The 11,903-nt window shown below is 39.0% G+C and overlaps 2 protein-coding genes across 3 annotated transcripts; both read right to left on the reverse strand.

Annotated features, from left to right (window-relative positions):
• Positions 1-160: 160 nt before the first annotated feature.
• Positions 161-2,944, reverse strand: LOC133419142 (leucine-rich repeat, immunoglobulin-like domain and transmembrane domain-containing protein 2). 2 transcript variants are annotated; one of them, XM_061708154.1, is made up of 3 exons: positions 2,811-2,944; positions 1,788-2,569; positions 161-1,674 (listed from the first exon to the last, which is right to left on the reverse strand). In XM_061708154.1, the coding sequence occupies exons 1-3, from the start codon at positions 2,918-2,920 to the stop codon at positions 887-889; spliced, it is 1,680 nt and encodes a 559-aa protein (XP_061564138.1). In that variant the 5' UTR covers positions 2,921-2,944; the 3' UTR covers positions 161-886. The 2 variants fall into 2 exon arrangements, with proteins under 2 accessions (XP_061564138.1, XP_061564139.1); XM_061708155.1 differs by having other exon boundaries at positions 2,797-2,929.
• Positions 2,945-4,545: 1,601 nt separating this feature from the next.
• Positions 4,546-8,999, reverse strand: lrit1b (leucine-rich repeat, immunoglobulin-like and transmembrane domains 1b). The gene is made up of 4 exons (XM_061708751.1): positions 8,719-8,999; positions 7,227-7,687; positions 6,728-7,033; positions 4,546-6,215 (listed from the first exon to the last, which is right to left on the reverse strand). The coding sequence occupies exons 1-4, from the start codon at positions 8,838-8,840 to the stop codon at positions 5,152-5,154; spliced, it is 1,953 nt and encodes a 650-aa protein (XP_061564735.1). The 5' UTR covers positions 8,841-8,999; the 3' UTR covers positions 4,546-5,151.
• Positions 9,000-11,903: the final 2,904 nt, after the last annotated feature.

The following is an 11,903-nucleotide window of genomic DNA, read 5'->3' on the forward strand; positions in this document are numbered from 1 at the left end:
GTAAAAAGAAGACAATAAAAAATACAGGGTTTTTATTTTCATAATAAAGATGAACAGTATTTTACAAACTCTCACACAATACATTATTATAATGTGTATAGATAGATAGATAGATAGATAGATAGATAGATAGATAGATAGATAGATAGATAGATAGATAGATAGATAGATAGATAGATAGATAGATAGATAGATAGATAGATAGATAGATAGATAGATAGATAGATAGATAGATAGATAGATAGATAGATAGATAGATAGATAGATAGATAGAAACTAATACCTTTACATTAAATTTTAAGTTCCGAAGTGCAGTTTTAAAATATTAAAGAAAAAGTAAATGGATTGTTCCTTTAAGGAAGAAAGGCATCTTCATTTTGAATTGATCACTTGAAATATACAGTTACTTTGAAAATAACCCCAGTTGGTACTCTTATACATACTGCAACTTTTCAGTCAAGGAAGTACATCCATTTTTCAAGCAATTTTCACCAATCCAAAAAAAAAAAAAAGAAGAAGAATGACTGTTCTAAAGTTGTTTCCAGCTGGATGGCAAAACTACGGAAGCCGTAAAGGGTCATACATACATACATACATACATACATACATACATACATATTATTTCCTCTTTTTTTGGTTGAGAATGATATCGTTATCACTGGAAAACGGAAGAAAATTAGCTCGTTACCACGAGAAATAGAGGATTTATCTTGATATAATGGAAAAAATGATCTTGTTATCAAGGGAAATGGGACAACTACTTCATTCATAAACATTCATAAAGACTTGTAAAGTAGCTGGGAGGGAAAAAGGCACAAACCAGAGCCAATACTAAGAACTGCCATTATTTTCACATTTACATAAATGTACAGTTTTTACCCTGCTGCTAGTACAGCTGAGCTGCACTTCCTCCTTTACTCCTATCCTCAGACTTCCGCCTCTTTACTGGCTTTTCATCGGAGTCCCTACACAGGGCTTCATCACTGGTTCCCTGCAGGCTGTCGAAAGTGCCCTGTCTCTCCGTTCCTTGCAGGTTCTCTCCAGGCATTCTACGTTTCTTCCACATATTCACGCAGTGATCCAAACAGCTGAACCTGGCCTCTGTGGTGCAGGCATACATGCCCGCGGGCACGGCCAGCACCATGGCACACACAATAACTATAATGTGGATGAGCTTCTCTCTTTGTTCCAGCTCGCTGATATCATTTCCTGTCACAAACACAATACACTGGCCTACCCTGGGTGGATGGTTCTTCAGCGTTACACACACCTCATATTTGGTGACGGGAAGTAAATCGCTGACTGAGTAGCTGTTGATTCCAGGGCCGATGTAGATCATCTCCTTCTTGGGGGAATCGTATTTACCAAAGTGTATGGTGAACCAAGTTTCCGCTGGGTTTTCTGTCGCTGCATGCCACTCTAACGTGATGCCGTAAACTGTCTGCTTGGCGATGCGGATATCGATGTGGGGGCTGTCATCCGATGACAGCATTGGGACAGGTGGAGGAAGAGGAACAGAGGAGTTGGAGGAGTTGATGTTGAGTGTCATGTTGACAGAGCAGTGTCCTATGAAGTTGTTGGCCGTACAGGTGTAGAGTCCTCGGTCTGCTAAGCGTACAGAAGGGATCAAGAGCTGGGAAGTGACCGTCTCCTCATCTGTCTGAATCTCTTTAGCTGTAAGAGGAAAGTAGAACATCAGAGGTCAAGTTCAACGTATACCTCTCTTCTCCTAAAGCATGACCAGAACTCTTGAATGTATGTTAGCAATTACAAAGAAAGATTCTTACCAGCAAATGCTCTTATAATCTTCAGATTGTATATCCATTGAATAGTTGGGCTTGGCCTGGCCTTGACTATACAGGTCAATGTTGCATTCGATCCAAGAGGTAGACTGATGTTTGTCTCCTGGGCAGAAGCTTCTGGCTTCATGCATGTTTTTAATTGGGTCTCATGGAAAAACTTGTTGGCTTTGGAGGTAGGTGCTGAGCACATCAGGTAAGAGTTCATCAGAATGATGGGAGCGCCGACCTCTCTGATGAACTCAACAAAGCCTTTAAGGCGGCAGTCACACAACCAGGGGTTGTCGTGCAGAGCCAAAACAACATTGGACACTACTCCTTCTTTCTCCCAAGCTTTCTGTGCTTTCTGATAAAGAGGCCAATTAATAAATACTTCTTTTGATATAATGCTAAGCTGATTGAAGGATAGATCTAAATAGGTCAAAAAAGGCAAGTATCTCAGAGCATGTTCGGGTAGCACATCCAGTAGATTGTGCTTCAGGTCCAAAATTTTGAGTTTAGGTGCGTCCTGAAACGCCGTCCAAGGTATGGAGGTCAGTTTGTTCCCTTGTAGCCTCAGCTCTGTCAGGTTGCTGAGCCCTTCCAAGCTTTTGATGTTCATCACAGTGATCTCATTGAAATTTAGCCAAAGAAACTCCAAGTTGGTGACTTGGGAGAAGGAGCCTTGAGGTAACTCAGTCAGGTGGCAGTTTTCAATTCGGATTTTAGTGAAGATGTCAGAAATGTCCATTGGAATTTTATCCATGGAGGTTTCCATACATAGTAAAGATCTAAAATAGTTGATGATACATGTATTAATAACATACGGTGCATTCTTTGTACTTTACATAAATACACATGTAGGATTTACAAGATTTGCACAAATCTATGGAAAATAGTTCAAGCTTTCATAATATTTTGGCTGACAGGTTACACTTAAAGCAATAAGTATAGAGTTAAAAAAGAAGGTCATGGCTAACACATGAACGGCTCGTGAAAGGTTTAGTAATTCACTTACTAATGGTCGCTTACCTCCCCAAGTTATCATCCGTGCAGGAGCAACCCAAAGGACAAGTTGAGAATCCAGGGCTGATGATATCAAATACCAAAGAGATACCTAACAAAACATAAAAGGCGTCCATGTTCTTACACGAGCATGTGAATCAGGCCTGTGAGGGCAGGACATGCCTATCAGCCGTGTGGGAGAAAGCCTATTACCTTAATCTTTATTGACGTAATGCTTAAGACACCAAATGACATGTGAGGCACAGGAAATGGGTATTTATAGCAGTGGTCCACTTTATGTAGGCAACATAGTCAAATCTGCTCGAAAGCACCCAAATGTTTAACATTTTTCGTCACAAATGATGCTATTTTGACTTTGGATGATATTCTAGCTCTTCTTTTAGCTATGACCCAAAAATACTTTGCATCAGTCTAATTTAATTTAATCATCCCCCCTCCAAGCAGCATCACCAACAAGACAGGAGGCCCCGTTTGTATTAAGTGGGCCGGAGCCCATCAGGCTTAGCGGGGCTGAGAGGGAGGGCTGTAGAGAGACTGAGACAGATGTCTGGGATCTGACCTCAATAATCTGAACACTGGTTGTCTCTCAGGTTGGTTGAGTGCGAGTCAGCATAATAAGCATGTGTGATGGTAGAAAATCATCCGCATCATCTTTTCTTCAGTCAGTAACATTTCTCTTTCAACACCTGAGCTTTTTATAGAGATGTATTTTAATTTAACAGGTGAGCAGATTAAAGTTTGAATCATTAACCTAATTGCTTTGGTATAATTCGAGTCTCGTCAGCCTGAATACTTGACACATTTTTTTTTCTCTGATGGGACAAAAATAAACTCCCATTAAGTTGATTAAGCATTATTAATGAAATTCAACCAGGTGTGTCCACACAAATCTTATTTCTTCATACAACACTGTGAGCTGTGCATTAATACTGTCATCTCTCATCAAAACATTTACAAACTGAAATAGTAGCTGGGACTTTTCTGCATGGAGTAAGACAGGTTTTTCCATGCCTTAGTGGATGTATATCATGTCCATGGAGGCTCCAGCCACGAACAGGAGGGAGTTGATGTCATAGATTCACAGATTCATGTTCTGTACCTGCTAAACTGTACGAAGTTTTGCCAAACCTTATATGAACGTAATTAGTTTTGCAGGACGTAAACCAAAGAAGCACAGCCCAAATTTTTTTGATGGATTGTTTAGTGAATATCTAAACAAAATGTAATGAATGTCCATCGAAAATATACAATATTTCACTGGGTGCTCTACCTCATGATGGTGCTATCAGTCACAATCACCAAACCACATGTACATTTGTATAAACATGGATACCTGGTGATGAGTGTGATGTTTTCTCAGATACTTCTGTCTGGACCAAAGCAATAGCTGCATGTTGAATCATGGTAACCGAGTGTTTTATCCTACAAAATATGCACTGGCATTTAAAATTCTGATATAAATTTAAAAAAAGTGTTTTAATTGTGTTTTTTATCCTAATCTAAGTCATGCTCCCTAATTAAAACGATTTTCACATACATTTTTAGTTTTAATATTATAAACTGCTTCAAGTTGTTTTGTTTTTTTTTTTGTTTTTTTTTTCCTTTTTTCTTAAAAAGCTTAGCCATAAAAGGAAAAAAGAGAAAAAAAACCTGCCTCAATTTGGACTTTTAATGCTCATAACAAAACTTCAGCCTCAGAAGTAACGTGCTGGGATGTTAAAAGAAAACATTTAATCATGAATCCATATAAAAAATATTTATTTTCATTGAGTATATTTGCACATACACATAAATTCGAGGTTATAAATATTTACATGTTATAAAATGCATTGTATATTAGGTTTCACAGCCAACAGTAAACCTGGCACATTAACATCATACTGACTGACAGACTGCTGGTTCTCTAAACATTTTCTGTTTTAAATATAAATTTCAACATAAAGAAGTTAATTCCTGAAAAAAAAAGAAAGAGAAAAAAATGTATTGGGTTTATGAGAGTTTAGGTTATCAAGACAATTTTCTCATCAAACAAATCACCTTCAACAGTCCGTGACAAAATGAAAGAAACGTAACAAAAATGCAATCACTCATAGCAATATTTAAACCATGTCGTTGTAATTATCTTCCCTTTTTTTTTTTGCTTTCAGCCAAATGATTGGCTGGTTTTATTCCAAAAAGGCTGTAAAATAATCTCATACAGTACATCCAGGGCTGACAGTGATCTCTGAAGACCCCTAATAGAGACACATTTGAGGTTAATGAGTCTCTGAGCAGCCCAGCACTTTATCTAGCAACACCAGAGGCAAAACAAAAGTGTATTCAGCGGTGATTGAGGTTCTGTTTGGTTTTAGCAGAAATACTCATTAGGTAAGCCTTCAGTCCTGGCTATGGCCTCTGAATCTAGGCTGGTCCTGGCTGACAGCAGCCTGTTGGATTCATCAGGATTTAGCCTGGTCAGATATTCGCCTTCCATCCCTTTAGGTTTGCCCCCTGGGCCAAGAGTCTCAAATGTGACATACGAGTCCTGGATGTCCTTTGGTTGTCGCCCCAACAGTCTTTGGATATGTCTCTTTAGTGCCCCACAGCACACGATCAGCGTCAGGGGGACGGCGATCACGCACGCCACCGTTATCACCACCACATTGATGAGCTTCTGAGTGCCACTGGCACTGGCGGCCTCGTCTGTTGAGAAGATTACACACTGCTCCTTTTTTGGTATCAGTCCTTTGACGCAAACACAAGCAATGTACTTTGTTTTTGGCACAAGGCCTTCGATGGTAATCCGGTTCTTTCCAGCACTAACATTGATGCGCCGCATGTCTCTGTCTCCAAAAACGGCATATAGGACGCTGAATTCTGTTACATTTGTGGCAGTGGGTGCTCGCCAGTTCAGAGAGACCGTGTGGTCAGTGTCTCCAATTACCTTCACAGAGCGCACCACTCTCTTCTCAGGAGCTTGCTGTAAAGATGAAGCATTGGCTGTTAAGTTACCTAAAGCATCTTGAACCCCCTTCCCCGGCTTCTTGGGGTCTTGCAGTTTACTCTGTGAACCATCGTCAGAGACACTGTAGCTCTCAACCTCATACTTCCCAGTCACACCTTTGCTATTAAGAGGTTCAATAATGGGCTGGGAAGGAGCTCTGGTAGGTGGGGGAACATATCTGGCAATGAGTTTCTCCTGGTATGCTGCCCTTCCAACGGCACCAGCCTTCCTCCCTCTTCCTCTCCGAGAAACGCCACCAAGCGATTCCTCCGACTGGATGGAGTCCGTGATCACCAAGGAGATTATAGCATCTGTGGCGCCCACAAAGTTGGTTGCTTTGCACACATATTTCCCAGAATCTGTGTATGCGACTGCAGGCACACTCAGGATTGACCAAATGATGCCTTCCTTTGAAATCTCTTCTTGAACTGGAAAAAAGCACACAAATAAACAGATTAACTAACATAAATAACTTTAATCTCAATTACATTTGAACTTGGACACTAGGGCTGTGCGATTAATCGATTTTAAATCTAAATCGGATTTATTAATCACAATCGATGTTAAAAAAAGGAAAATCGGAAAATCGATTTTTCTTTTTTGCAGCTGGCTGCATTACAGACAGAGCCCGTCTAGTCATCTTTGTTTTGTCAAGAAAATTGTAAATGTTGTCACTTTACTAAACTCTTACAGTATCTTTCACTTAATTCCCAATAGGGAAATTTTTTGCTATTTTTCTTTAAAAATAAAGATAAAATATTTGAAACAATTTATTCCATTGTTTTTTGTAGTTTTACCAAAAAAATCGAAATCGAAATCGAAAATCGGGTTTTCAGAGAAAAAAAATCGGGATTTTATTTTTGTCCAAAATCGCCCAGCCCTATTGGACACAAATAGATGCAGTTCTGTACTTGTCCCATCTGAGATCAGGAGAGCTCACCTGTGCCATTCATTTTCTTGCCATCAGCACGGCTCCAGGACAGCTCGGGGATGGGGACTCCAGACGTGCCGCAGCGCAGTAGGACGTTGTTGCCCAGAGAGCTTCGGACACGGGCCACGGCCGTGTGCACCCGGGGCAGCTGGCACCTCTGCAGCTCCACCTCGTTGAAAAAAACACCCGACAGGCTTTCTGGATCAGAACACCTCAACCCAGTGTCGATGAGAGCCACGGACGATGAGGGGGACTTCTGAAACTGAGCCAGATCGTACAGTCGACAGTCACACAACCAGGGGTTGTCGTGAAGACCTGCAGTGAAAACAAGATGCAATCAGTTTACGCAACGCTAAGTCATTTAAGAACAGCTGAGAGTTAAAATAAATGGGTTTAGTCCGTCTGATTGACACACTGGTCACAAAAATTAGACTAATCCCTAACTCAAATAAAGCAGCTTTTAAAGACAAATGTCCAGTTTCCTGAAATACCACAGCAAGATCCTCACCCAGAATTAATTTGGAGGAATCGGAGTCTTGAGCTGGCTTCACACTCAGCCACAACGTGAGGACATCAGCTGGGAGAGTGGTGAGACTGTTGCTTGATAAATCCAGATAGGTGATGTTCTTTATGTACGTGCTGGCCGAGGCAGGGATGGCAGAGATCTTGTTGTTGTGGAGGTCGAGGAGCCTCAAGATCGGCATCTCAGTCAGAGATTCCCAGGGGAAGGATGTGAGAGAGTTTCCATCCAACCTGAGCTCATCCAAGTTGCAAAGTCCCCGGAAACTACCAGCATTCAGTGAGTTCAGGGAATTAAAAGACATCCAGAGAAACTCCAGATCGTTGAGGTAGTGAAAGCTGTCGTTGGGAATGCGTGAAATAGTTGTCTTCTCTATACGCAACTTTGATGTGTCAATGGGGAAATTTGATGGGACAGAAGAGATTGCTGGATTATTGCAGAGCACACTCCTGCAAGAAAGAAATAACAAACATGTTGGTCATGTGACAACTTACATTAAAGCTATTTAAACTGGAGGATTGAAGAAGTATAAACTAAGAACTATGAAATATAGCTTATGCTTCAATTTCATTTTAAAAAAAATATTCTGAGGTAAAGATATGTAACTATTAGTCAGTAACAAGCAGAGGTGGGTAGAGTAACCAAAAATTGTACTCAAGTAAAAGTACTGTTACTTCAGAATAATATGACTCAAGTAGAAGTAAAAAGTAGTCATCCAAATAATTACTTGAGTAAAAGTAAAAGAGTACTTGGTGGAAAAAACTACTCAAGTACTGAGTAACTGTTGAGTAACTTCTGATTTATTTTTTTAACACAACCATTCAAACAGACAAAAGTACAAAATAATCATCTTCAGGCAAATTAAATCAATAAAATAAATTAAAATTAATAAAAAATAAAAAATTGCTTAAAGTAAATTCAAGTACTTTAATAAATAATAAAATAAATAAAATAACAGAATAAAAAAATTAATTAAGCACAAGTAGCACAAAATGTCAAGCCTTTGTACTTTTCTTTTTTAACCAGGCAGAACTAGAACAAGCCCATGAACTCATAGAAACTCTGTGTGTGTTTGAGTCTGTGTAAATGTGACAAAACATGCAAAAACAAACATTTTTCCCAAAGAATCACCCAGTGATGTCATGAGATTGACGCATACGCGGATAAAAGGGATAAAAGAAAAGTAACAGCTCAACGTAGCCTAATGTAGCGGAGTAAGAGTAACAGTTTCTTCTTCACAAATCTACTCAAGTAAAAGTACAAAGTATAGTGATTCAAAACTACTCCTAAAAGTACAAAATCTCCCAAAACTTACTCAAGTAAATGTAACGGAGTAAATGTAACTCGTTACTACCCACCTAACAAGCGAAGGAGATTAAAGAGGAACCCCAATTGATTCTTTCACAAGTGACTACAATAAGGACAGGAGCTATAAAATTGGTTTGTATGCAATAATTGACGTATGATTCATATAATTTACCTTGCTTTAGAGCCGTCGCTCTGCTTGTGGAAGAAGCAGCTGCATTGCAGAGGACATGAGGCGCTCACCGGAGGAAGAAAAACTAAAGCCAAACAAAAAGCAGCAGCAAAGTGTGGACTCATGTTTCCCCTACAAGCGGACACAACTCTGAGAAACTAAACTACCGGTAATAGCAATAAATACTTTTTTAAAAAGGCGCTGCAAAGCGGACTAACGGGACATCGGATGCATCGTATGGTTCACAGGCTCACAGCTCCAAACTGTTCCTACTGGTCGGAATCCTCAGATAAAAAGGATAGGCAGGGATTAGAGGAGGACTTGGGTTATTTTCATTCACACGATTAGGCTATTCTTTCCTGGGAGCTGATTGGCTGCTCACTTTTCACTTTCTTTCTCAGAGAGACATTTTTCCAAGGTGGTTAAAGAGGTGGCTGGTTAAATATTTCCGGATAAACGAGGAAGAGCACCAAAGTTCATGAAAAGGAGAATGCAACTAGCAAAATCCTTAAACCTACTAAATGATATGTGAAGCAGATTTTTTTGTTTGTTTGTAGCAAAATGGAGTGATTATTATTATTATTATTATTATTATTATTATTATTATTATTATTATTATTATTATTATTATTATTATTATTATTATTATTATTATTATTATCATCTATATTAGGCTTACTATTATTATAACCAAAGCTTATATGTATGTATATATACATATACATGTTGAAACTGATATATATTACAGTTTCTGCTCTTATTTCTATATTTGTGCGTCTCTTTTTTTTTTTTTTTTTTTTTTGCGCGTCTCTAAACTGTTAATTTAAATAGAAAATAGACTTACAATACAACAACTGGCCACTAGATGGAAGTGGCGAAGGACTGAGAGTGTTGTTTTTTAGTTTTACACTCTTGTTCACAAGTTAAAGTTTCAGCCAAGGGATGGCAATAAAATCATATTTCTTTACACAGGTGATCCACAGACTATATTATGCATTTTTTCCATTATGTCTTCTGTAAAATGTACAATTTCCTTGTTGATTTCCCAATTTGAAAGAAAGTATGGAGTAAAGTAAGCTCTCAATAGAAAGATCAAACCTTGGGTTTAACTCTTTCCTTCACACGCTCCCCTTTATATCACCATATGTAAATATTAATAACATTTAAAAGTCCTCTCTCATATCCACCTTCAAAACAAACCCAGAGGCAACAAATGTCAATATCCAAGCATAAGCTCCTGTCTTTAAGCCTATTGTTGTGCTACGGTTGTTACAGTGTAAGATGAAGAGATAAAAATCAATATAGAGCCAGTCGGTAACCGGGATTGCTTGTGACACACTCTGAGGATGACGCATGTGTTGTCACAGTCCCTGATGGTATTTTGCAGGTGCAAAGGTTTAAGGACATGGCAGCATGGGGGGATTTCAAATCCTTTAATCCAGTCATCTCTCTGTCTCTTATCATTTCCTCTTTGTTCCATTTCTTTCAGGAGGGCTGCCTCAATTAAAGAGACCTCCAAGCATGCACCTGTCCTCACACATCACCGTGCTGAACTTATGGGTCAGGACCTGTTTTCAGTGGGTCGTAGGCCATTCCCATAAAGTAAAGTTACATATTTTTGAGTCTTTTTGGACGTACTTCAAAGTTGTTGACTTTTTTATTTCATGTTTGTGCATGGAATCACTGTTACTCTGTACAAACAAAGGTTTCAAACTGCACTATCTTTTCATTAAATAAATTTGAGAAGCTTAAAACTTTCCACGATTTGGGTCGCAGCTCATCATTAAGTGGTGGTGGTGGGTCCCAAACCCAGACCAGTTGAGAACCGCTGCTCTATGTTAGCTCAATCTGGCATTTCCTGTTTCAAGGCATTGCCTTAAATAACTGAATGTATGTTATTCAACCTATAAAACTGTGGATGCACGTAAAACTGTAACAGTCAGTAACAGTAACTTACAACCCTTAAGTTCTACGTTGCTCATTATAACCTGATGCAACATGTGCATGCTTTTATTTTTGAGTCATTAACATTTTCAAAACACACAATAATTATAATTTCTAAGAGGAAAACATGAGAGTAAAATCTATATTTTACAATAAAAGAGGAAGGTTTAATCTGTTGTTTTCTTGTTTCTTCTTCTGAGGCTGACAATGAAAGGCTTTGATGGACAACTTTGAGTTTTTCGAGAAAAGCATCATGTTTAAATAGCTTTTTGTAAAGAAACCTTCAGTCATAACATCAGCAAGGTAAATGCAATCTTGCAATTTACTCAATACTCAACACTGCAAATTTCCCCTCTGTGGGACTATTAAAGGATTATCTTATCTTAATATTTCTGTTCATGTGACTGGTGACTTTGGTAAAGGTTTAAACTGACATAGAGAGATTAAAAAAGAGCACGAGAAGGACAGAAAACGGCAGTAAGATAGGAAGAGAGGGACAAAAACATGAAAAAGCAGATGCTGGGCAGCAAGGTGTCTGCATATCAAACACAAGCTGACAGCTGGTCCAGAAGAAAGAAACCTGATTGGGATATTATCTCCATTTGGAACAAGGTTAGAAAGAGTTGAGCTTGCTGAAAGGAGGCTCTAGTCACACAAATATGTGTTTTTGGACTGTGGGAGAGAACCCACGCAAACATGGGGAGAACATGCAAACCCCACAGAGAAAGACTCCCGCCAGGCCCGGGCCGGGAGTCAAACTAGGAACCTTCTCCATTACATGTGAGGCAACAGTGCCAACCACTTAGCCACGGTGCTACCTTGGAGCTAGCCCTGGAAATAGCAACTTACAGTAACCGCTAAAAATGACTTGCTAAACGTGACATTATATTATTTGACTTTATTCACTTTGGAACAAAATGTCAAATATTATGACTTAAACCTTTTGCATAACAGTGCATCCGATAAACTTAGTTTTCCCTTTTTGGTTCTTGTGGAGAAAAAAATTGAGAATTCACCTTTAACCAGCATTTCCCCAGAAATATAACTTGAGGTAACTTAATTGATTGTGTCTAACTTCTTATGCCGCGTCATAATATCATGGCAAAAAAACAAACAGATTTCATTTTGTCAACTTGCTCCTGAGCTTTGGTGTAAATCCAACAGTGAAAGCTTTATTTCATTGCAAAACCAAGAGATTACGCTGAGTTCTTAACTATTTGCCATTGTTTAACCGCTGCACATCA

This window comes from Cololabis saira, chromosome 19 (genome assembly GCF_033807715.1).
Source record: "Cololabis saira isolate AMF1-May2022 chromosome 19, fColSai1.1, whole genome shotgun sequence".
NCBI lineage: Eukaryota > Metazoa > Chordata > Actinopteri > Beloniformes > Belonidae > Cololabis > Cololabis saira.

Excerpts from the sequence above, each read along its gene's own strand:
- LOC133419142 (XM_061708154.1), bottom strand. The coding sequence starts at position 2,920 with ATGGACGCCTTTTATGTTTTGTTAGGTATCTCTTTGGTATTTGATATC. Across the intron at positions 2,570-2,810 it reads ACGGATGATAACTTGGGGAG|ATCTTTACTATGTATGGAAA; the intron begins GTAAGCGACCAT and ends CAACTATTTTAG. Across the intron at positions 1,675-1,787 it reads GATTATAAGAGCATTTGCTG|CTAAAGAGATTCAGACAGAT; the intron begins GTAAGAATCTTT and ends TTCCTCTTACAG.
- lrit1b (XM_061708751.1), bottom strand. The coding sequence starts at position 8,840 with ATGAGTCCACACTTTGCTGCTGCTTTTTGTTTGGCTTTAGTTTTTCTT. Across the intron at positions 7,688-8,718 it reads AGCGACGGCTCTAAAGCAAG|GAGTGTGCTCTGCAATAATC; the intron begins GTAAATTATATG and ends TCTTTCTTGCAG. Across the intron at positions 6,216-6,727 it reads CAAGAAAATGAATGGCACAG|TTCAAGAAGAGATTTCAAAG; the intron begins GTGAGCTCTCCT and ends GCTTTTTTCCAG.